The sequence below is a fragment of the Limanda limanda genome, chromosome 15, assembly GCF_963576545.1.
Source record: "Limanda limanda chromosome 15, fLimLim1.1, whole genome shotgun sequence".
Taxonomy (NCBI): domain Eukaryota; kingdom Metazoa; phylum Chordata; class Actinopteri; order Pleuronectiformes; family Pleuronectidae; genus Limanda; species Limanda limanda.
Window position 1 is genome coordinate 1,616,163 of NC_083650.1, and position 26,800 is coordinate 1,642,962.

The window sequence follows — 26,800 nt, forward strand, 5'->3', positions numbered from 1 at the left end:
ACATTTACATTTGTAAATGGTCAATGGTTTGTATTTGTATAGAGCTTTTTTAGTTTTGATTACCACTCAAAGCACTTTATAGTACAGTCATGCATGCATACATACAGTGCATCTATGTGCAGCAATTTATATTTTGTTCTATGTGGGGCCATTAGGGGGGCATCTTGCCTAAGGACAGTTTGGCATGCAGATGGGGAAGACATGGACCTGGTAATGACTCCAGTGAACTGGATAGCTCTGGTTTGTTAGCTCTATGAAAGACTTAAGAGGTACAAGATATTAATTTCTGATGTGGTCTTGGAGCAACATGCAGGTGTGCTGCTCTACCAGGTACTCATCAATCATCACCTACCAATCTCCCTCACTGCTCCAATGACCTTCACTTGACTGCTCGGGTTCCAGCAGCAGCATGGCAATTAATCACCTACTCGCTGTGAAGCTTACCAGTATTGGGTTGAGTGTCTTATATTCACCCTTTTCTGGATTAAACCCCAACAACAAAAAGATTTAGAGTACGTTAGCAACAAATCCAGAGCAAAACCACAGGTCCCAAATATATAGTTGAGATCTGCAAAAAGCAACCATTCAAATATATAGTTAAATCCCACCAAAATCTATTAAGTATAATAAAAAAGTGTCTCAAGTCTAATAACAAAGAATAAATTTAGTCAGATAAACAAAACTCATGGATTTCACAGTTTGATTTTTGTACAGAATTTTGAAAATTGTAAATATATAATATTATATATATATATGCCGTAAAATTCCCCACCCGACTGTGATGGGAAATACCAGTGCACTTCCTCTTTTACTCAGTCCTGTGTTGACCTTTTCCCCTGGCACTAATACAAGCTATGACTCAAAGGTTTAACAAGGTGTTTGTCTGGAGGTGAGGCTGCCAGACAGCTGGTTTTCTGTTGTGACGAGTTACAATAAGAAAGAACAAAAAAATCAAAAGAGGGAAACACAATCTGAACAACTGTGTAACAAGCTTTTCAATTCTATCTAAATAATGTCATAAGACAGCCAATGCAACCCAGAAGGGAAAAGGAATCACAAATAGGAGTTATTTATGCTTAGGCAGATTGATCCAAATTGTAGAATGGTCTGAAATATTTTCAATCTTTAGGCTTTGGAGGATATTTCTCTTGACACGAGTTAGATAAAGTAATAAACCCAGATTTCTGTAAAACCATCCAACATTTTGGGGTCCAGGTGACTGGTAGATTAGTATGATATATACTTTTTTTTAAAGCAGCTTTACTTGGTCAGTATTTATATAATGCTTTTAATAGTCTTGGTGACCCTTAAAAGCACTTTAAAGAGCAGTTTTGCCATCCGCATTCTCAAATACACAATCATACAGTACATCTTTGTGGAGTACTTTCTTTATCATGCATCAATCATTCACTGCCAGCCTAGCCATCAGCAGCAATTTGGAGTTTAGTATCTTTCCCAAGGACACTTCAGCACACGGAATTGGGGGGGGGGGGGGGGGGATTGCCTTACCAAACTGTGTTTTAAGCATAAAAAAAACTCACTTATTGAGCAGCTCCAGAAACAGTTCTGAGCTCTGAGGTATAGTGGACTTACCAGATGCCAAGGATGACGGCCTGCTCTTCTGCGCTGAGGTCAGGCATCTGGTGCTCATCTGGCTCCGAAAGGTTGATCCTTTCCAGCATGGTGTCGTCACCCAGAAGGGAGTCCTGGAAGCATAGAATCACATGTACAGTCAGATGTGTACACGCAAAATACACAGCCTGCGAAATTGCTCGTTGCAACAACCTTTAACAGGAAAATTTACAATTGTGGGACATACAGCTATAAGACTGAGTCCCTCACACATGCTTAGGAGGCCATTTCTAGACAAAAGATGATGTGAGCTGATTGCTCATACAATATCTCATCTAATATTCACTGATAAGCTGGGATTTTTTCACATTTACAGTCAACAGTTGCTTTACAAAGATCCAAGATCAAGTAATATAACTTAGAAATGGTTAAAATATACATTAACTAATACGCTGCCAAAGCAAATATAGGCAACCATTCATTTGACAATACTGTACATGTCCATACTCTCCTGGTTCTGATCCCCAGGATCAAGCATTACTAGAAAAAATACAGTACACAGAGTACTTTGGTCAGAGCTGGACCAGTAAATATCTGGGTCCACCACATGTCCGATCATTTCTCTCTGCTCTGCTCAAGAGAAAACACTCAAGGAATCATGTGTAAGAGTATACTCAGGATTAATTCTATATATTCCTCACCAATTGCTTCCCTTTAAGCTCTCTTTTGATTTAAGAGTGCATATGCATGCATTTGTCCCAAGGAGGTTCAGCTTAGTCGGTGTTAAAGTATTCTTCAGTTTGGTAAGCTCCATGGTCTAAAAGACACTTCTACCGTCCTGCCTAACCTTTCCTTTTTTTTCCTCCATGTCCTTGATTCTGTCCAGAACTCGAGTTTTGAGCAAAAGTTAAATTTGAATCTAAATATTTTGGGGTCGAAGCGAGAAAGCAGCTGGAAGTCTATTGTTTTTGTATGTTTCTTCTTAAAAGGTTCACACAGCAAAAGCCATGCAAGAAATATTGGGACAGCCACTGCTAAGGTACTAAAAATAAATCCTATTGACCTATGAGCGAAGCTGTAAGGATAACATTTTACATTTTCTCTATTTACTAGAGCTCTATACTGGCCTAGAGTCAAAACTGGAATTATTTTAATACACATGCATCTTCGCTTTAAAGTTTTTATGCTCGAATTTTGACATAAATGACAAACTGTTATCAAAGGAGTTTTGATGTATCTTGCAGTTGGAAAACAATTTAATAGGTTATACTTAAGTATTCAAATTGCCCTTACTTAAGAATAGTGAGAATCACGTTTTATATCATTATTAAGTGTGAAATTAATAGTGTACTAACGTTACAGCAGCATAAGTTTATGTTTCAAAAACTGAAGTACCTTTATAATTATAGATGCTTATTTTCATTTTGGCTGTCCCCTTGTTTATCATAAATAACTTGATGTTTGCCTTGATCACATAAAGCATTTGAGTGTGACAATTGTACAGCAAGATTCATGGCCAAATAAACACTTCTATGGTTTATTCACAAAACAAATGACCAAAATGTTCCTCCTCTGCATTTTTGGGTTAAACTCTAAATACTGTGATCTGCACCATGGATTCCAAAGTATGTACGGTGATAACTCTCCTGATTACCTAATATGATGAGGTTACAATAGGTCAGATGTGAAAAGATCGTGAGGATATATAATTAAAGGGGCCGCACAACTGTCATGCCTGTGCACCTGCCACTTAGTACTTAGAGATATGTTCACTTGAAGACAAAATTTTAAGGAAAATAAAGTCGGCCTTGTACCCAACAACCAACAGGTGAATGTCTAGTGAAAGTCACTAGGCTGTAGGTTAGTGCCTTCCAAGACTAACCCCAAAGAGAGAGGCACCAACTGGCTTTAAATAATTTTCCATGTAAAGAAACTTATTAGGGCGAGAGAGGTTCAGTGTCTTTCCCCAATCACAAGACATGAAGACAGGAGGAGCCAGGGATCAAAACGATTGCCAAAATGTGAGGCTTCAAATGTCGGTATTCATAGCTTAAGGACTGAACAATGTATGGCACTCAGTCAACGACAGTCAAGTGCATTCCTCTGGTTGATTCTTGGCAAACGTATCGATGCAGAGAGACCAAACTCAATCCAAATCCTACTTTGTGACAATGTGGCTTGGCAACAGCAATAAGAACTTTGGATCATACTTGTTTTCATTAAAATAACACAAGAATTCCAAGATTAGTCAGACCCACAGTGACAGAAATGGCCCAATTTCCCTGCTGGCCGTGGTTTTGATTGGCCACTGATGAAGAGTTCCCGTTTCGTCTCTCTCTGCTTTCCTTCCATCTATTCTAGATAGAGAGCCAGTGAGCTCTGGTTAATGGCAGCCTTGATTGAGACCATTTACTCCCCCCTCCTCCATTAGTTAGGGCATTAGTGGTCTGAGCACAGTACGAAGAACTGGAGCTGGGCCACTGCCACAAGATTGAGAGCTGCATGGAAACCCTTTTTTAACCTTCATTACACACTGTCAGCCTGGATGCTGCCCAGTATATGTACAGTTTTCAGTCTCATATGCCGCTGAGCAGTTTCACTGGAGCAGTTGGGGTTAAGAGCCTTGCTCAAGGGCATCACAGTGGTGGTGATGAAAAAAGCTTAGAGTCATTCCTTCATCCATAAGATTTAGGTTAAAGTCTACGAGTCACATGTTCCTCTGTTGTTACTATGAAGGTGATGTTTTGTCTTTTCTGTATTTTAGTTTTGTATTATTTCCTTAGTAATCCATGTATAACACTATTGTATAAAGTTTGTGATATCATGATTAAATAACCATGGTGATAGTATGGTTCTTCACATTTTTTCAAAAAACCCTAATTGGTTTCTGAACCTGAAAAAAGGCTTCCACTCGACCACAATAATGAATATATGGTATTATTGCAAACCATAGGGAAGTCGAGATAAAGTTAAGTGTCATGCATTGGGATTCCATTAACAGTAGTATCAGGCTTCAGACTGTATCAAAGCTCCAGAGGCAGACATCTCCCTCTGCTGTTAATGCTGAGTATGAACAAGTATTTGCCCCAGTTGAACACTCCGCTGCACAGAAGGCTGAGGTGACCTCAACTAAATATGGGCAAGATCATACATTTTTTTGCCAAGTCATTCAATCAGAGGGCAAAAACATCTTCAAAATTAGAGATCTGAGTTGAGAATAAATGTTTTGGATCCAACTCCACATTTTGACAGTTAGATCATGTGTTGTCTTATAGATTGGCTTGTCAGTGATAATGAATAACTTTTGAATGAAAAACAACAAATAGTTCAACATGCCATTAAGTTGGAAAGAAGGCAACAGAAGCTCATACCTTAGGTAGACAGTCCTGAGGTGTGGGCACGGGACTGGCCTCACCATCAATCTGTCCAGGCTTTGTTTCGACATCAAGGATGAGCTGAGCCAAGTCGTTTTGCTGGAAGCGGGTCCGTTTACCAAGGGCACCTTGATAGAGGAATTACAACCAGTTGTTACCTTAAATTCAGTTATCACCAAGGCTTGATCAGTATGTGTCTTAGAGCATCAGTACTAAGCATGACAGCCTCATGCCCAGGAGCAGGTGCGGCTGAGCTTTACACACCTGTCAAGTTGATATTCAGCCCTGAGAGCTCCTGTGCCTTGTTGATGTGCTCCTTGGCTGACTGATACTCGTAGTAGGTCAGATTCATGTAGACACACTCCAGATGGAACTGGATAGCCAGGTTTCCATGTTCCGACAACACAGACTGGCGTTTCAGCACTGTGAAAGAGGAGAGTATTTATCCAGTCTCCAAAAGTACATTTTTTCTGATGGGATATGAAAACGGGGCAAAATAAGCAGATGGACAACAGGCTTGATGACCTAGTTAAGCAGGGCTACATGTTTGTGGTAATTAGTATGAGGCAGCCACAGTCATATTTTTTACTCTTTTTCAGCTTTTAGCCTTGAAATTATTATGATGAAAATCCTGTATTGTAGAGAAACGTGGACATACCTATGTATTTGTGTTACGTTTGATTTAATCACTTAAAAAGGGACTCTTACCTTTGTTGCATTTTTACACTTTTTGTGGATAAGGTTAAATTGATATTAATAAGGTAATGACACTCTAAAATGCAAGACAGACCCACCAGGAGTTAAAGCAAACAATTATTTCACTCTCGTAATATTTAGTGAAAACTTCAACCAATAAAATTCTTCAAACCGAAGGACCTTATTGGCCGACAGACCTGTCTGTTTGCTGCATGGAAACAGACAGGAAGCCCGTCTGCTTCTTGTGGCGCATTCGGGCCCGCGTCATCAAGGCGCGTCGTCAACTATAGGGTTTGTTTTGATTCCACGGCAGACAGTAGCGAGTAGCGACCGTAGCGACCGTAGCGACTGACGATGGCAGACCAAAGTGGTCCACGGCGTACTGAAACAGCCGCTCCCAGGGGGAAAAACTAAAGAAAAAACACCGCGGATGGGAACGAGGGGGTGGGGCATTGGAGGAAGGCGGGATGATTCGAATGTGCTGTAATTCTCAAATGCAACAAAAGGTAAGAGTCCCTTTAATATCATCTTTGTTAAAAAATCAGACGCGTGTTGGGCTATGACACAATCATATTTAATACTAATTTGGGTAATTACGGACCGATTCATTCACCCTCAATAAAAAACAAGGGTCTAAATGCTTTATGGACACCCGTCCATAAAACATTTAGACCCCTTGTTTTTTTTTACACACTTTATTGTGATATGAATTTTTTTCAGTTAACATTTTTTTTGAAAGTTTTGCAAACATATTAAAACCCCAAAACTTAAATATCTCATTTACAAACGTGTACAATATATATAGAGTATTTTGCAGGAGACTCTATAAGGTGTCTGAAAGGTAGCAGAACAAATATGTTTTGTATTTTTCAGCAGACATTTCATGGTCTGTATTTATAAAAGCTCTTTCATAAATACAATCCAACACATTTATCAAGCAGCTGCAATATATACATGCAGTAAACTTCTGAGCAGAACAAGGGCCTTGGCCATTAATAGTGTGGATTCAGAAAAGGAACGGCCATCCAAGTACTCCCTTAAGCAGCATCAATGTAAACCAAGACGGTTTGAACAATGAGCTGAGGCCTTGAGGTAACACATTAAACAGAGCACAGTGGTGATTGCAAAGTAGGATGAAAGCTTCGTCTCCTTCTCTTTGCTGTGTAGCTCCTCTGCGTTCCTCCCATTTTATCCGATCATTAATTTGGCCTCAGAGAGGGGCCTGTCACAGAGACAGAGATTATCCTCAGTGAGACTGGTAGGAGAAAAGCAGCGAGGAGGCGTTTAATTCATGATCAGAGATCCCACTCATTCATCCTCTTTTAACATGAACGAAGCGACACTGAGGCTGTTGGTGCCCGGAGTGATCAATAAGAGAGAGGAGAGATTTACATCAACTCATCTGTGACACCTTTAGCTCAAATGATTTCACATTGCAGGAGAATGACTTCGTCGTGGTTTTGTGGGCTGTTAGGTAGGAGATCTTCCATTATGCTGCCTGTATTTGTTTACAGTGAACAAAACAAAGCCAGCATAATGCCACCCTACTGTGTGATCTTAGGCGTTATGGAATCAGACGTGACGTGGACCACTACAGTGTAAGTGTCCTGTCCCTCTTTGCCAACTCTCCCTTGGACACACATGTCCATTCGAATCAGACTTCCTCCATGGTTTGCTTAAAGGTGGAACAACAATGAACCCACACCTCCTTCATGTTTGTATATCTTATACAGGATGGCAAGTTGTAGTAAAACATACAACATCAACAGGCCTTGTTAACAGTACTGAGAGCCACGTATATTATTATATTTAATCATTGAACCTCTTTGCATGAGTGGGGGACTTTCAGCTTCCAGGACATATGCAGGCCACAAAACTATTTTGAAATACATAGTCACTGATAGGAACCTTCTCATCACAGTAATGGTGCAGCCAACTGCTCCCCTACAATATGGATCGGTCTATTCTGAAACCAGCACATACAGCTAACCTTAACACACTGTTAACCACCACACAGCAGACTGCAAACCAATGAACACCCACTGCCTTTAAACAATAACTCAGACTCAGGAGATGAGAAAAAAACTATATTCAATATCCTCTGATAACAGCCCTGCTGCTTGGTTCCAGCTATACAAAAAGGAAACTAGCAGTGTTTCATCAAGGGAGATTTAAAGCACATACTGGACCAAAAAACACTCTAAACTAATTAATCAAAGATCATTATTCTACTTGAATTAATTAAAGTAAACAAGAGTTTGTGGAGTAAAGGCACCAGCGCACATTTCTCAAAGTTAAGTTGTTCAGTATGAAACTATTGATTACTTTGTGCTTCACACATGAACCAACAGTTGTCATTAGTCCAAGGCCTCATCCAACAATCAAAGCTTTAGGTTTCATTTCTTCTTATTAGTTGGAATCAAAGCTCTAACGTGAATATTCCAAAATCTATCGCGGTAACCGTACAAATTCCTATGATTATGTCATATAAGCTATACTCACAAAGCCATATGTGAAGAAATGCTGGCAAACATAGGCTCATACTCCACCATACTACTTAGGTTATACTATACTCTAAGTCCAAGAAACTTAAGACATGTGTAACTGGAGCTGCAGTCTTTGGTTTATTGTTTTAATAATTGTTTTTCTTTTTTCTTCGACATATCTGATTGTAAAGTATTTGGGGATTTGACACTCAGTTCAATAAAGCAATTTCAATACACCATCCTGTGCTTTGGAAAATTATATTTGACACCTTTCATTATTTTCTGATATTTAATAAATAGTTATTCATTTGCAGAAATATGGTAAAAAATATGTGTTTGTGACAACAATGTACAACAATTCAATAACGTTCCACCTGAGTTCAGGCACACGTCAGCTCCTAAAATTGTATAAACTAATCACACCTATAATTGTTGTTTTAAGGACAGCTGCCCAAAGTGGACAGATAAAAAACATTAGGAAAATTATCAATCTCTTCTTCTTTGTCCCCATTTAATAAAAAAATAAATGATGGCAGAGAAAGTTAGTCTTAACTTTGCTGCCATTCAGTCTACTAATAACTGGGCAGCTAATCACACAGCCAGTTCCTCTGCTGAGGGTGAGCCTGTCACTCCAACAATCCTTGTCCTCCTCGTCTGTGGTCACATATATTGGGTTTTAATACAGCAGCGTTCAAGATGCAGTTGTTTTCAGATACTGTTGTGTTTTAATAAAAAACTATAAACTCCACATGCCATGGATAACAAACCCAAAGAAAAGTCCCGAAATGTACAGACGTTCACATTATAGTGACCGACCTTTTTCCATGGAGCTCTGGGCCAATCTAAGGAGCTGTGGAGAACAAGCCTCCAGGATTTGCTGATGCAGGTTGATGTAGCGAAGGGTCCACCAGGGCAGCAGCTACACACGCATACGAAAAACAACAGAAGAGACAAATAAATATAAGTAAGAATAAGCCAAAGGATATATACAACAAATGAATCATAACAAACAATATTTGTACAGTTCTGGTCGATGCTGACATTGCTACAACAAAATCCAACAGCAAAAGAGACATGAGCAGTCAGAACATTTTATAGGTTGTAAAGATGCCATGAAGTGTGCGGGAGCTGTAAACAGCTACCGTAGCAGGAACTAACACAAAGGTGTGTTTCTCTGTATATGTGCAGTTGCTCATGTGTGTGTGGGACGGAATTCCCTATTATAGCATGAAAAAGGGTCAAATACAGTCAGGAAGTCTTACATGTGCGTAGTTGAGATAAAAAATTAAGGCTGAGTGCAAATACTGTACATGTATGGTCAGACCCATGAGTACAGAGTACTGAAGAATTAATATAATAATAACTATTGAATACTCTTGTTATAGAGCAAAAACTAATGTTATGATAAGTTAATGCTTTAATAATCTTCTTTCAGACATGCACTGAACTCCAGATGAACTCAGGACATTCTCCAGAGCACACAAATGCCGGAGCGAGAGTCTCCAGACTTTTTGCTGAGTTTCTTCTGCCAGTCCCCTAGTAAAAACTCTGCAGAAGGTCCGAGGAGCTTATGTGATAAAACAGCAGGAGATCCCATGGAGGATTCAAAGCGATAAGGTCGGTGTGTTGATGATGTTTCTAACATGCAACACTTACAAAAATGAAAATAAAAAATAGGAATACATATATTTGAGGATGAAAAAGCAGTACCACACATGTAGACAACACTGACGAGATGTCAGATACTTTGTGGTGATTATGGCTATGGCCAAGGCCGTTGTGGATGTGCTGTGAATTTTGACTGTAGACATCAAATGGAGCTCTGCGGTGGAATTAATATGTTACATCCTGCCTCCGCCTGCTGCAACACCCCTCACCTGAACACTCCGGAGATTCTGTGGTGTTGTGAACGCATCTGAGCGGTTCATTTCAGGCTTTAAAGTCAAATATATATTATAGTGATAGCATAGTAATGATATTTCTAAATTGATACTCTAATGATACAGTATGTTATCTATAAATAATAGTTACAATAAATCATGTCTATATTAGGAATTATTATAGTAACATTGTAATTGCTTCTTAGAAGTAGATACTAAGAGAGTGCTTGCGTCTCCATCTTATTGAACGTGCAAACATGAACTTGTCCAGCACTTTAGCTCGGTGAACAAGTCTCCAATCACTGAAGAGGGGAAAGAAAAAGTGCACTTCTAATGTAAATTTGATGGAGAGACAGCTTATCAGCTGGTCAGCTATAGCAGATACAATACCTTGTTTAGTTGTGTATGTTAAGATATGTAAGCCTTTCTGTCCTGTCTGACTAACATCACACTGCTTACCCAAGACATGAGGCTACAGCTCAAGCTTGTTTCCTCTGGCTCTCGTTACCTACGGTGTGACACTGTGGCCACCTGAAAGCGACCGTTAAAAAAAAACATCAACAAGCCCCTCCTGCTCTCTGAGACAACAAGGAGCATCCCTTTTGCATTCCTTTTAAAAGTCCTGTATGAATATGTGAACGTAAAACTGTACTATAAAGTCCTTTGAGTGGTCATCAGGACTAGAAAGGCTCTATATAAATACAGACCATTTAGTACTAAACTAAAAAAAATGCACGGACATTATTTTTAAAGGAATGACTCAGTTTGACTGGGAATGCATTGGGTGCAGATAAAGGTGGGAATGTTCCAGAGAGCGCCTGTTCCAAATGAAGAAATTGATTTTTTTCTGCCATTGAGCCAAATAAAAGCGCCACAACAAGGGCGGCTGTGGCTGAGGGGTAGAGTGGTCGTCCTCCAACCTGAAGGTCGGCGGTTCGATCCCCAGTCTGAACCATCTGCATGCCGAAGTGTCCTTGGGCAAGATGCTGAACCCTCAATAGCCCCCCATAGAATAACAAAGTGCTGCAAGTAGATGCACTGTATGAATGTGTGTGTGAATAGGTGAATGTGAAACTGTACTGTAAAGCGCTTTGAGTGGTCTTCATCAGACTAGAAAAGCGCTATATAAATACAAATCCATTTTCCATTTACCATTTACAAATTGACAATTTAGGAAAGACATGAAAACCAGCATCTTGTTATCGTCAACATTCCTAAAAACTGAAGCAGTTATTTTGAATTTCAATGTAATTTTATAAAACACATGTGTAGGTCTAACAAATGAAAAAATGCTACTCTCAAGGTCCTTTAAGCAGAAATAACACACTAAGAACAGTCAGGGTGCTGCATGCTGACTTTAAGTGCTGACCACAAGCACAGCCATCTCCTGTACTTTTTGCATCTCACCAAAGCACAAAGAGGCAGGGAAGAAAAATGTATGTCTTGCAGCCATGTCAATGATATAATTTCACCAGAGTGCCCTTAGCCCCTGTACCCTCCTGTTCTTATTCAGCAGTGGGAGAGTGGAAGTGAACCACGTAAAAAGCTTATTTGTGTGTCAGGGAGGATAACTCGTGCCTCATTTCCAATGTAAGATGACCTTTCTTGCATGGTTACGTGGAGGCTTAATTGACTGTCTTACTGCATCAATACCCTCCAACACACACATGCACTCTTAACTAAGCGTGTTCACACATGCATGTATATTCATCATGGCAGCATACACGCATATCTTGCACACGTGTTAAAATCCCACCTGGAGAAACTGGTGGCGGGCTTGGTAGAAAACTATGGTGGTAATTTATTCCCCTGTCCCTCATTAGTATTTAAAGAGCAAATTAACACTAAATCACTTTACAGCAGAAAAAGGGGTCAATACTATTGTTATACTTGTGTACACGTCCCAACAGGTGATGTCAGAGCAGCTGTTTGACAGCTGATGCTCTTAGGAACCTGCAAGTAGCACAACAATTACACTCTGTCTCATGTGACTTCATGTGAAGTAGTGTTTAAGAGTCGATGACTTATTAGGCCAGAGAGTGATAGTCGATGTTTATGATTTATTTTGCTCCTACTTATCTACATAAAGGTTCAGATAAGATTATTGGTTTAAAAAAAAAAAAAAAAAACGACGGTAAATGTGAAGAATGAGCCAAGAAACTGAGCTTATTAAATAAGCAACATGCCTTCCAGCAACCAGTCTGCTTGACTTAGTAAGACACGATAAAGCTCTATGGCTTCAGCTGCAGCATCAGTGGGTGTCTGTCCCAGTTCAGAGTGCAACGTCTTTCTTCAAGTTTCTTCTTTAACTACAACATTGTAAATTTTTGCCAGTTCATCAAAATGCTTCTTACTTGAAAAATTGTTTCTCTGTTTTTAGAGATGTAAACACACCAAGACATGCAACACTACATCCATGGTCACATTGGGAGGAGCAGTCTTCGATCATCGACTGCTTCAGATGTCTCTACATAAGCTAAGATTTCTTCTCGAAGATAAACTTTAAGCTGACACTTAAGGTCTTATGTATGTACTGTAAAATAGTAAGTAGACCTGATACTTTGCACTATTCAGCCTTGCTAACAGCCACCAGCCAAGAGTCCTTGAGCTGGGCTGGACTGGTGAAACACCCATGCACACTGTTAACTGTAGGAACTATCAAGGTTACTTTCTGTGGTTTTAAAAACTAAAGAGAGCCCCAGCATTTTGAGATTCTTGAAGTATTTTAAATGGTAAAATACTCTTATAGGCGCTAATTAAACCATTAAAGCATTTGTACTAAAACGATTATACAAGAAGAGGTGTTTGTTGCAGAAAAAGATTCTTACCTGGAGGCTGTCCATTTTTGAGGAGCACTTGGTGAGAATAATGCCGGCCAGCAGGAGGAGGAGGGGGTTAGCCACCAGGGTGTACACCGACTCCCCATCCAGGAGAAGGCTGGAGTGGATGGCGTCTACCAAGGTTTTGGTCTGCAAGTGAAAATATATACAAATAAGACTGATGTGTGTGGTCTGAGATTCAGGCCAGTTGGAGAAACAAGCATTTAGATTGAATGACTGAGGCATCTGGCACGGAAGGATGGCTGTAATAATATTCAACTCTTCAAGTTTTCACCATTCAAATTTATTCCATTTAAAATTGTGTCTTTGTATCCCAGTGAACCCAGTGGTATAATCACAACATGAACCATTCCAGAAGTGTTTATGCATCTTAAAACAACTGCTTGTTAATACAAACCTTGGTACAAACTAGCAGTCCAGCTCAGAAGCAATGAAAACATACAATGACTCATCACCTTTCTAGGACCATTGAGTGAATGTAGTTTGCACACTCTTAAATTTGGGATTTAACTATTCTCACATTGGGTGGGATCTGGTTTGCATCCTGAATAAAGAACTTATTTTGGAAGTCCATTTAGTTAATTACAAAAAGATTAATTATTATTATGGACAAATGCAATGATACCATCATAGATCACACACCGACGCTTTGTCCTAGAAATTACATGACCATTGTATGGACTACATTGTGTTTAATAGCAACCTTTATCAAAATAAAAAAATGAAAATGTAAGAGCCTGGAGCATCTGAGACGTTGTTAAAATTCAACAACTGAATGCAAAACTCTAACATGAACAGCCAATATGAACAGCTGACCTGAGAAACCAATATTGACACTGGATTCTCATATGAACAGAAGACGCAATTGTTCATAAAACAGCAGCCTCAACTAATAACTAGTAAGAAAACTAAATATAAATGAGTCCTAAACATACAGAACAATTGTAAATTGTAAATCTGTAAATATCACAACACAGAGCAAAACAACTATCTTAAAGCATACTAATTACTGTGCATTTTTTGGGGATGGTCAAAGCCTACGAGGGGTAAAGCCCACATAGTGGTGGTGGGGGTCAGGGTATCAGTCTCTCATCTTCCACACAAAGCAATTAAATTGCCTCATCCCAGGGCACCATACTGGCACCCAACAAACTGCCAGTAAGAAGCATAGCAGATAGTCTATGGTCATTCTGAGCCTGAACATCAATCCAGATCTAAGCCAGACAATGGACACCCTCATTGATGATGTAGAGGTCTACATGTAGACACACCACTCAGGTTGATTGGGGCACTGGCCTGGAGGACCTGATGGAGGAGCACTGGCAATCCCATCAAAAATGAGACTGGGGTCCCTCAGCAGTCACCTCCACTAAAGCTCCTGACATTTATGGAGGCTCAAAGATTGAATTCTGGCATTGGAAGACAGAAGATCAGAGATTCTTATTCTTTTATGATGAAATATTGATAATAATCATGAATATTAAATTTAAGGACAGACTTTATGTTGTAATACTTTTTCATATGCTATCCAGATAGCTTAAACTAAGGGCATCGGCCACCTCGTCCATGAGCCCTGGCTCATCCTCTTCCTCACCCTTCTGGTAAATGGCTGCTGTTTAGGGACATGATGTCTCCTGAGTAGGGTTGCAAAGGGGCAGAAAGTTTCCGGTAAATTTCCGGAAACTTTCCAGGAAACTCTCCATGGGAAGTTAAGCTCGGGAATTTGGGGAATTTAGAAGAAAAAAAAATACGCAAATTAAATGCTGAGCAATAAAAAATATCATTCAAAACTCTATTTTAAAGATGTATGGAATGCAGCACACGCTGCACGTTGAATTTCAACCATCCACTGTGCATTCTTCCATCACATGCACAGATAACTCCCAATATCCTGCACACTACAGCAGGGCTACTGAGGCCTGCTGTAGTGTGCAGGACTAGTCAGGTTAGTTTTGATGATATTAATGGGGAAAATATATTAGCATGCTGATTGAGGATTGTTCATCTGTTCATCTAGCCTATTTCCATTCATTTATCCATCAATTGTAAAATATGTTTACAGATGATTCCAATTGTTTGGCTAACTATTTATATCTCTGGCATTGCATTAGTGTTTTTTTAGAAACTTTTTTCTCATCTTATTCTACAGAACAATGCCACGTGCACTATCTCATGTGTGGAGGCATTTCACCCCATCCAATGTAGAAGGAAAAGCTGTGTACATTTGTAAATACTATGCAAAGACCTATGTGAAGAATGACACAAAGATGCAGAAGCATATAGTCAAGTGCCCAAAGTTTCCTCAGGGCTCAAATCAGCCTATGACACAACAAAATGTTTATATTTATGTCTGTATATGAGAAGGTAAATACAGTTAGTATAAATGACCCACAACATTTCCAGTTTATTCTCGTTTAATTCCCGTTTATTCCAGTTAATTCCCGTATATTCCCGTTAATTCCCATGGATAGTTTCCAAGTTTGAATATTCCCGGAATTTTGCAACCCTACTCCTGAATCTGCACTGCTCTGTCAGTATAATACACTTAACATGTGTAAAGTAACAGAACTTGACAGAATAACAAACAAATACATCCTCATCTATTATCAGATATGTATAGCAATGAAATAAAGACACTACCTTTAGCAAGAGACCATTTTTACTTCTATTGCGCAACTGCAAAATAGTTTTAAATGTTGGTCACAATGCTATAGATTAAATAAAAAAACTGGGCTGTATTCTTTCAAAACAAAAGATTGTTATTAATCTTTAAAATAAAGAAAAGCTTGTATTTGGTTATAAGGGAATAAGTGCTGATGTCGGACCTATCTGCTAACACGACGAAGTTTAGCTTTAGTAGTCAACAGTCTCTACATCAAGCCTTAATATTATGTTTTGCTTAGTCTTTCTTTCCGATATGAATACGGTAACTAATTGAAGTCTGTAAAAAATATTTTCTTACCTGTGACTGGGCCATTGTAACTGGAGGCAATTGCCTTGTGTCATCTGTTGTATGCATGCATGAAACGTGTTCATTTTGAGACTCAACTGTTTTTCTTGCCATCTCATCTATTGCAGCTTTAAGTTGATGCTTGCTTTACTGTGGTTAACTGACACATTTTGCAGACACAGAGCTACATAAGCATGCATTGGGGGTTGTGTTTGGAATTGAAGTACAATGTTCACTCTTCTTGTAGTTTGGTTTTTGGTCTCCATAACACCGGCTATGTAGTTGCTAAATGCTCCACTATGTTGACCAGGTAGTCTAACAGTAGGTTTATCAGAGCTTTTTCACTGGAAAACAGCAGCTACAGAGGTTGAATAAAGCAGAGACACTCAACACTAGATACAGGATGATACATGACACAAAAGCAGGAGAGACTAATGAGGGGGTTTCCTACCTGGGAGGAGAGCAGGGCCGGGGGCAGCAGGTCGTTGATATGGGTGGACACGGGAGGACCGGTCCAGTTACTTTGGGCAAACATGTGGAGGCAAGCTACAGCCAGTGCCATCACTGTCAGCTCCCTGCAGCAGGAGGGACAAGAAACACACTGGACTTAGTGGACAGAAACGCAGGAGAGAAGAGATTAGGATATTTTCAAGTTTTCGGAATTGACAAAAAACATTAGCTCAAGGAAGTTTCTAGAAAGGCACTGTCTCTTTTCTGGCTGCAAGTAGGATTTTCTGTGAGGTTGAGAAAATAAAGCAAGGGGATGGAATAGAGGAAAAGGTAGTAGGATGAAAGAAAAGAAGGAGCAATAAGCACAGCATTCGACAACAGTCATTTGCAGACAGACCTTTGCCGCAGAGCAAGAAGGGAGGTTTTAAGCTTTCCTTATTAAAAATTAATAATTCATTACAGAAGCAATGGAGCCAGTAAAAAGATGAAGAGAACACTCGAGAACAACTCTGCGCTATGCTCAAAATACTCCAACACACCTCAGCAGAGCAATTTGGAGATTATAATGAGTGGGCTCACCTCGGTAACTCAACCAATTATATGTTCATATTTACCTTCTTTTCACTGTTATTAACAGAATTTGAGTGAAATCATAATAAGTTATTTTTGGAGCAGAATAATGTCAGTGACCTTTATACAGTTTTTACAATCACAGTTGTTTGAAGAGATGCAAAAACTAGATTGCTGCTCTTTTAAACAAACGATTCCCAATCCAAGTGATATGGCATTCTGATATGAATAACCTGTATCGTCAACCTAAATTCTAAGACTGGATTAAGAGGGTGTCAATGACTGTATATAGGGATGCACCGATCCGATATTTGTATCGGTATCGGTACCGATATTGAAGAAATTTCTAGATCGGGTATCGGTGACAATGGGCCGATCCATATCGGCTGATCTATTCAGTGTAATTCTATGCTGTGCGCTGTGAGTTACGTCATACGCAAGCAACGTGCGGAGCCGACAGTGCCCGGCGCCTCTCCCCGCGGCCCCGGTGCGAGCCGAGCCGCCTCCACCGGGGCCGCGGGGCTCCCCGGAGCCGGGCTGCCGGCTGCTGGTGCTGCTGCCCCGGGACCGGGAGCCGGAACTTTGCCCACTCCGCCCGCCGCCGCCGCTAGCTTCCCCGGGGCGGCTGTGAACCCCGGTCCGGGTCCCGCTCCGGGTCCCGCTCCGGCTCCCGCTCCGGGTCCCGGTCCGGCTCCCGGTCCGGCTCCCGGTCCGGCTCCCGGTCCCGGTCCGGCTCCCGGTCCCTCCGCCGGCCCGGTGCCGGACGGGGCCCGGTGCCGGACGGGTCCCGGTCCGGATCTCCCGCCCTGCTCAGTTTGAACGGAACCGGCGGAGCTGCAAAGTTGGTGAACTCGCCCGCGGGTGACTTAGAACTGGTGCGAACCAGGGGAATCCGACTGTTTAATTAGTATCGGTATCGGATCGGTATCGGCGGATACTAAACCTCAGATATCGGTATCGGAGGTGAAAAAAGCGGATCGGTGCATCCCTAACTGTATATAATAATAGATGACATGATAGTTCCCAAGCCTTATACATCCGGTTCAGATGGGTTAGCTGATTGGAGATGGACCAAAGGACAAAAGTTCCCTGAGGATAATTTCTGCCATTTAATGCAGTTCTTACCATGTGAAGTATGTCATCATCTATTATTTGTCGGTATCGGCCGGAAAAATCCATATCGTGCATCCCTTAAATTATTATAATCACAACCTCCACCAAAGCTAATGCCTTATTTCACAGTATTAAAAAGGTTTAAAAGAATTCCTGGATCCATCTTCTTATTAAGATCTTCTTGAAAATGTGATGGTTTCTTCCTCTTTCTTCATTTGGCCCACCCCTCCACAAAGTTTCTAGAATAAAGTACTTTTTGCATTATCCTGCTAACTAACACACAGACACACAGACCCCGATGAAAACATAACATCCTTGGAAGAAATAACAAGAGAAATGATGATCGTGATCACTAAATTGTCCCATTACCACCCAAAGGCCTGCATCTGACTCCTACTTTGCAGGATTCATGTACAAAAGGATAATAGCGTTTGGTAATGTATAGCATTACACTGTTACAAGTGTATTTGATGTAGGGGTGGGCGACATGTTGAATATACTCCATGTATTGCACGTACCACGTGCGATGTATAAACTAACTATATCGCGACCATCAAGTATAAATTGTCTTGACGTGACGTGAGCGGTGTTCACTCCAGCGAGATATCGCACAGCCCTAATTTGAAGACTGATGTCCTGCTTTATTACCTGTTAGTCTGGTCGACATCATTGATGCCACCAGTCAGATACAGAAGGACCCGTCTCTCCAGGTAGGCCTCAATGTCCTCCCCTTCGTTGCAATTGCCATCCCCGCCAAGCAAATCCAACACCTGGGGGCTCAGCAGAACCGCCTCCAAGTCTCCCTCCATCAAGGACTCCAGCAGAGAGCCTGCATCTGGAACAGTAAGTTGGGTAGCATTAGCTTTCTCTACAGTGGTTACTCATTTAGTTTAGTTCCTGTGACCACATTGGAACAATGTCATTAACATCAGGGAAATTTCTTTTTGCACAATCAACTGAAAATTAAACATAAAACCCCTTACATAAATGGATCGAAATAAATAGACCCAAGTGCCCAGCCATTGTAATCTTGGTCGTGTGTTTTATTTCTACATCTTTATAAACCCTTGATTGTGGCTGTGTTCACTGTCTTATATGCCACAACCACTATTCCTCATCAGGTTGCAGAGTTGTTACACAGGCAGCTGGTTAGCATATACCGGAGTCTAAATCGTACCAGAACAGCCTTAATTGGCTTAGCATGAGAAAGAAGCTTCTTTTTCCAGTTTTGGCCCAGTTCAATGTACAATGAACAACAATGATCTGACAAATATAAATCTATATTTATAAATATTGTTCAAATATTATTGTAATTTCTTTGATTTGTTGCTGACAACACGCGGAAAAAGCAAAACCCCCAATATATATTGCACTGAATCATAACGTTCTTTAGACATAAGGACCTTGGAGTTATATTTCTCTATCTGGACCCAATCTAATTTAACACCCTGCTCGAGGTGATCCAGACAGGCTGCGGCAGTGGATGCTCAACGTGCTCGTGCAGGAGCTCGGTTCAGTTCAGTCTTTAGTATTCTGTCTGAAATTTGGCAGCAAAACGAGACTGTGTCCTGTCAGTGATTTCTCAGCGCGCGGCTCCTCGGCCCCTCTGCAGTGGCTCCCAGTGCAGTGTTCATATGTTGAACGGGAACGTCACGTTCATTTGTCAAATCAGCATCGTATCAGACCAACATGAAAAAACCAGGAGCGGGTCTGTGTGTGTGCGTTTGCGTTTGCGCGCGCGAGCCCACACCCAGGCAGCGCGCACACACACAGGCCCCGGGGCCCCGCCCCCACTCGCTCGGGTGGCATGTTTTTACTTTTTTTCACCTCAACCACACATCTGTAAAATTATGTAACTCTTGTTGAAATAACTATGTAGTCATATAGTCAGATACGGACAATAGGCCTGCATAGCCGTATATAATCATTGCTATGATCTCACCATGTAGTTTTCATTATTATCCTGCTGTAGGCTAATACTAATATGAATGCCATTTGTTAAGTGTTCAAAAAGCTGGGCAGGAACAAGCTGGTAAAAAAGGGAACCCTACAGATGTTTTATTTAATTCTATCATAGATAAATATACCAGTATCATATCGTATTTGTGGTATCGTATCGTATTTGTGGTATCGTATCGTATTTGTGGTATCGTATCGAAAGTATCGAGTATCGTGATATTTTGGCAGGTATAGTATCGAAGTCATAATTTTGGTATCGTGACAACACTAGTGGTTATACGGTGGTGTATTAGTGTTCTTAGGCAGACACAAGAGGCACTTGTTTATAATTGATTCTTTGTTGTCTTTTAGGGGTGCAACGATTAGTCGACGTCGTCGACAAAAATCGATGACCAAAATAGTCGCCAACGAATTTACTAGTCGATGATTCGTTGGTGACGACATGGTTACTTGAATTTTAATTTATTTTTAGTACCAGCACTTGGCCTGTTCTTGGTTCACAGTAAAAAGGGAAACTTAAATTTAAATTAATATTTTTTATTAGCACTTGGCCTGTCCTTGGTTTTAAATGAACAAAAACTTGATTTTTCTTTGCTTTTGTGTCAACAGTACCCTTATATGCAGCAAAGTTTATTAAAATACATTTTTGTTAATGAAGTATCAATCTTTATTGTCTTTATTTTCCGTCATCACATGCCTTGAACAACCTCAAGCTAAATTTAAAAGCTGCTTGCTAAATAATAGCAATTGAGAATTTGTGTCATTCATAATCCGATTAGTCGATTAATCGTTTCAATAATCGGTGACTAATCGACTATCAGAATAGTCGTTAGTTGCAGCCCTATTGTCTTTAGAAGTTCAGATGCACTGGTCCATTACTATTTGAACCTCAGCATCTAGGGTTCAAAATTTGTAAAATTATATATTATATACATATTGTTGTTATAATTTTTCAGTCAGTAGAAATAAATCTTGAGCAGAAACATTTTGGGTTGTTTTGTGTCTTTATAGGCCTACTATAAAAATAACTTTGCATTTTTAATTTTGGTACTTGTACTTTTACTTTTGATACTTAAGTACATTTCAACACCAGATACTTTTGATACTTAAGTGGGTGGATGACATGACGCATGATTTTTATGTAATTAAGTGTGAATGTTTATTTAGATGCATTTAACCACTTAAACAACACATGGATGTGATGGATATTATGGTACTTTGTTTTAAACTTATGATTTTGTTTGAAATATCTGTTATGTTTTGATTATATTTTAAGCTGAATACGCAAAATGTCCTGCGGTGTGACCGTAACATAGCTGAAGCATTAAACTGACATATTAACAAAATAAACCAGAAATATCTGGAGCAGGTAATAACTGCCTTGGCATTATATTGTATATAATGACTTTATTAATATTAGGTTTTAATATGCACAAAACTAGTATATTAGTATTTACAGCAAAATAACTTTCGTAACACAAATAATGTCCTGTGGCGTGACATGGAAAATCAGATTTTTGAAACGGAAGTTACATGGACAACTATAGTGGCCCTTAGTTTACTCCACTACCAGGAAGCCCCCCAGATGTTGGAATGTACTGTGTATGTTGAAAGGTGACATATAGCTAGTAACATAATAGCTAAGGTCAGTCTTGTATAGCAATGACTCAAAATGATGAAAATGTCCTGCGGTGTGACGGCCGGTCACACCGCAATGAAATTATACAAAAAATCCGAGGAACACTAGCAGTTTAAAAAAATTCAGCATTTGAACATTATAATTTCATAAAACTGTAATCCTCATTAGAACTTTATTAAAAAAATACTGTTTCACCCTTATTTGTCAACTACCCACGTACATTTAATATGAGCTACTTTAAGACTTTTACTAAAGTCATTTTCTGACGGGTGACTTTTACTTTTACCAAAGTCACTTTCAGGTAAGATATCTGTACTTTTACTCAAGTATGGCTTTCAAGTACTTTATACACCACTGCTAAATACTTGATTTAGGTGAATTCTAACTAGGACATTTCTGATGCAAAAGGCCAATGTCCTGATAGCACACTGTTCAAATAAGATACAAACCACATTTAAATATAGAGTTGAATATTAACATAACTAAAACATACAATTTACATAACATTTTATGAATAAAAAGCAGCTCTACAAAAATGTCAAATTTTTATGGAACTTTTTATTATTGTTAGGGATGGACGTGTCCTGAAAGACGTGATTACCATGTGGCGTCTATAAGGGCTAAGAAGAAAAATGATATCAATGGGTTCTTATAAAAAATATTGTTGTTCATCCGTTTTCATTTTGACCAATGGATTTCCATGACTTTTCCATGACTTTTCAAAAACTTTGAACCAAATTTCCATGACCAAACATTTTGTGAAATCTCGGTGTATACATGAAAAAGTTAAAAAATTTAGAATTTAAGCTAACAATGAGAATTTCAAAGCATACAGTATACCTTAAATTACACAAGTGAATGAGACAATCGTTTGATTGAGGTCTCTGTCTGTTGTAACCCATGGCATGTACTTTTCCATTTGTACCCAAGCATGGTTAAATCTACACTTCCCTGGCATAGTGCATTATCCCGCCTGCTTCCCCACCAAACTTTTCAATTAGTATGAGAGCGTATGCCTGCTTTTATTTTGAGCGCATTTCCATGACTTGACCAGACACCCAGGGAGCCATGCACAGCGTCACTAAGTCTACCTTAAATGTTCATTTAAAGTCACATGCTTGGACCGTGAAAAGTAATGCTGCGCCAACCTAACGGAGCACGCTTCCATCTCATCCAGATCCGCATACATACGTTTTCAAATTCTGTATTTTTTACCTAGACTGAGTTTACAGGTGTGTCCAATCACATTGTGCATGAGTGGGTGAGTGACGAAAAGAGCAAGTGAGTGGCTGATGAATCAGCTGATGAGTCGCTCAGAGTGATGAATCTGACTCGAGAAAAACATGATCACTGAGTGAGCACTCATTCCGCTGTGGATGACAATTTATTTTTGGAATGTTCATGCGGGTGCAGGTCTTTAAATTTGAGGAAATTATTCCTTCAGGTTGGTGATGGGTGGATGAGTCAAGCATACGTGCAGATTAAGATGACGTCAGAGCTGATCTGTGCATCTCTACTGTGCCTATGTCCAGTCCATAGCACCAATAGGGTCTCAGCATGCTCACACCAAGGCAGAGTTCTGGCCCACTCAGTCAAAACTTCAGATTAATCACATGATCCCTTAAATGTACCCTCTGCTTTAATAAGTAATGGCTCCACAAATGGGGTTGTTAAGGAGCTGTGGAGATATTCATCACACTGCTGATCTAATGAAACCCAGGGGCGGCCATACTCGCACAGAGAGGAGAGACTGGACAAGGAGAAGAGGAAGGCTCAAGCTTTATGAGGGAGAAAATCTAAACCTGAGCTATGGCCACATGTCTAATGGCCTTTCAGCTACCCTTCAAGCCTGCACATGAAATGGAAGCAATTATGAAAAGCAAGGCAGAGGCCCTCAAATTTGTCCATAATTCATAAAGGTTCAGCCAATGAGCTGCATTTAATAAGGCAATGTTGAATAGAATTCGCAAAAGCGGACCGGGCGATGCAGCAACAGGGATCAAGATGAAGGCTCGGGTGCATCTCAGACAGGCGATTTCTTTACTGTGTAAAGGCGAGAACTCAAGTGTGGTAGTTCACACAGCATTACACCTGAATCAGTTTCATTAGTCTGGCTTTAACTCTTAGTTGTTTTGCCCGTGATCATCTGGGTGACATTTTAGAGGCTTCTTCTCGGTACACAGAAACACAGTTCTGGGAAGAAGCAAAAGGTTACCAGCTTGGTTTAGGCGAAATGACTACAGTAATTCATGATTCACTTGTTGCCAGGGAATTGAGAAACATTAGCAGTTAGCAGTGTCACAGATTATTAAATACGTGAATTAATCAATTGAGTATTCCAGTTGTGTTTCAAAGATGAAGCAGCCAAGAGCCAATAATTTAAAAAGACACACTGAGGAACGCGAGGAGACAGCTGGAGGAGAGGGAGAGACTGCAGTAAGAATACAGGTACAGGCGGGGAAACTGATGAGAAGAAAAAAAGTATCACTTCCAACAGCAGTGACTAAATGTCGTGCCTGAGGGTGCAGTGTGTGTTTTTAACCTGAAACACTGAACCCCCACAGGATGACATGGCCTGAGCCCCAGTAATAAGAGGGATCTGAACCAAATCATGTTTTGGTGTCGAGTGGAAAAATTAGTCTAGAGCCCTGAGAATAAAATGTGCAACCTTACACAAACACACAGTAGGGCTGCACCTATCGATTCACTATTTATTGATTAATATAACAATCTTTTTTTTGGAGTAATCGGTTAATAGAACGATTTATTTTTCGATTAATCTAACAATTTTAATAATATTTAAAATTAAAACATAACGAAATCGATGATGTTGATTACATTAACGTGTCGTCCCAGTCCTAACACACGCACGCACTGGTCTATGAAAGACAAACATATGTAAAATCTCAATCAAGATTAACGTTTTAGCTCCATATCCAAAATAATCCCAATCCATACTTAACACTCCTGAAAACATAAATCAGAAGTATACTGATCGTAAAACATGCTCGAAGGAATTGTTGTACATTTATAAAATACACAATTTAACTGCATTACAGATGGTGGCAAAAACAAAATGGGCATCCACCACTGGTATTCAAGGCTGTCCTTTGTTGTCCTCTCCAGAGAATCACATCTTCCTTCAGACTTCCCAATTTGACTCAGAGAAAGTCCGGAAGGATCTCCGGAGTTCAGTGCATGAACTCTGAAGAAAGTCCAGCCGATGGGTTCCGGAGTTTCTCCATAGTTTGCCTTTCACACGGTAACAACACAGTCCAGACACATTGACAACAACAACCAAATCTCCAGAGTGTTCATGTGAGGGGTGGTGCAGCAGGCACTGGATGTTATGTGTTAATTCCACTGTGGAAATCACAGGTTTTTGTTTGTATCACATCAACACCGGTGTCTCGACATTTTCATTGGTGCTTTCTAAGTGTGTGGCTACTCTTTTTCATCGGTCTATATTTTAAACAATCGTCGTTAACAGGCGCACTCTCTTGCAGTGCTTTCTAACATGGGCTTATTCAGACATTCCCTGGAGTTATTGCAGTTCAGAGGAGTTTAAAAGACTTATGGCCTGGGGAATGAAACTGTCTAATGGAATGCAGTAGTACTTGTGAGCTGGCAGAAGAAACACCAGAGATAGTCCTGAGACTCTCACCCTGACATGTGTGTCCTCACATACGCCCCTGCAGGAGAATCTCCTGACTTGCTCTGAAAGCTGCTGGAGTGTTTCCTCAATCTCTCTGCTGACACACATTAATGGCATGCGTATCCACTGCTAACGCAAGGGAGACACAAGGGAAACACCATGTCATGGAAGCCGCAGCAGACACGTGAGAGCAGCTCAGCCTCCACACTGACGTATCTCAGTAGATATCACATGTTGTGGTGTTTGTGTTTCTCTGAACAAACAACACAACTGCTGCTCAGCACGAGGGCGAACAGCAAACTGTAGCAGTCATGACTTCAGCTCCATAAAGCTCCGTCTGGGTTCCAGCTGTCTCTCCACCTCTGGGCTCGCTGAACATAATCACAAGACCTTCAACTCTCTGTGAAGCATCGTTTCACAGAAGGTCTTCTGCCGGAGTTCGAACAGAGTGGCAGGACGCTGACACGCGGCAGAGCACAGCGCAAGCTGCGGTGTAGAGATGGATGAAGGGAGAGGAGGAGTTTGAATTGTGGCGCTGGTGAAACTGGGATCTCACTTTTCTCTATCGGTGACCATTGAATCGGTGTCGATCCATCGCAGCGTATGAAAGTCAGTCCACCGAGCAGCGATTTGTAACACATTATATACCCACCAGACCGAATGGAATAAAGACAGTGGCAGGAATAAAGACCGTCTCCTCACCTGCAGTCCCATAAACTCTCTGCTTCCATCCCGATGTCTCCTCGCTGGCTGTCAGAAAGCCCCGGAGGACGGGGATCTCCACGTCCAGCGGCATCACCGACGATCAGCACCGACTCCTGCTCACGTCCAATCCGCGCTACTACCTTCTTTCGGGACGCTTCCGGATCCTCGCTGTGTCGCTGTAACAAGTCCGCGTTTTCTCGGTCTCAGACAAAATGTTTATTTCCACCCATGTGGTGCAAGTGGCATCAGTGAGCAGCCATGACAGATGCGCAATGCATTGTGGGAAGATTGATCACGGCTCGCAAACATAGACTGTGCTCGCACGCGGATGCGGCGCAGACCTTCGGCTGTGAATCAAACTGTAGTGTGGCGATACGAGCGAGTTAACACTGCTGCCTTTCACTTAGCATTACATCATAAGGATATGTTCGTAGTGAACATTATTCACGACAAAGCACAGATCCATTCATTTAAAGTGTTAGTGGCTACAACCGATTAATAATAAACATACACATTTGTGTCATTTAAGCGGGGCTTTAAAGATTAATATAGACTACATGACAATATTCAAAAAAAATGTTTAACAAAAACCTGGGTTTAGACTAATTGTTCCAAAGACAAACTAAATAAAGAGGTTAGGAACAAAACATAAAGACAAGCAACCGCCAACGCTCACATTCACACCTCTGGACAATATGAAAAGCTGAATGAATCTATTCAGAAAATAATTGTTTTAAAGGAGTGACACAATAAAATAGATGTGGAAAAGGGGATAAGGATATAAATGTATGTGGTTGTGGGATGTTTAGTAGCCCTGACACACACACACACACACACACACACACACACAGAAACACATGTAAAAGTATATTTTTTATTTAATCTGTTAAATTATGAGTAGAAGTGGGATA

The 26,800-nt window shown here is 40.4% G+C and overlaps 1 protein-coding gene across 1 annotated transcript in view; it reads right to left on the reverse strand.

Annotated features, from left to right (window-relative positions):
* The window catches only part of ttc27 (tetratricopeptide repeat domain 27), a 68,914-nt gene extending 42,764 nt beyond the window's left edge, over positions 1 to 26,150 (reverse strand). Inside the window, exons 1-8 of the mRNA XM_061087116.1 lie at positions 25,887 to 26,150; positions 18,580 to 18,766; positions 16,250 to 16,373; positions 12,837 to 12,977; positions 8,945 to 9,047; positions 5,211 to 5,369; positions 4,944 to 5,074; positions 1,594 to 1,706 (exon numbers count right to left, since the gene is read on the reverse strand). Of these exons, the coding sequence (XP_060943099.1) occupies positions 1,594 to 1,706; positions 4,944 to 5,074; positions 5,211 to 5,369; positions 8,945 to 9,047; positions 12,837 to 12,977; positions 16,250 to 16,373; positions 18,580 to 18,766; positions 25,887 to 25,980 (1,052 nt within the window). The 5' untranslated portion in view covers positions 25,981 to 26,150. The remainder of the gene's footprint in view (positions 1 to 1,593; positions 1,707 to 4,943; positions 5,075 to 5,210; positions 5,370 to 8,944; positions 9,048 to 12,836; positions 12,978 to 16,249; positions 16,374 to 18,579; positions 18,767 to 25,886) is intronic.
* Positions 26,151 to 26,800: the final 650 nt, after the last annotated feature.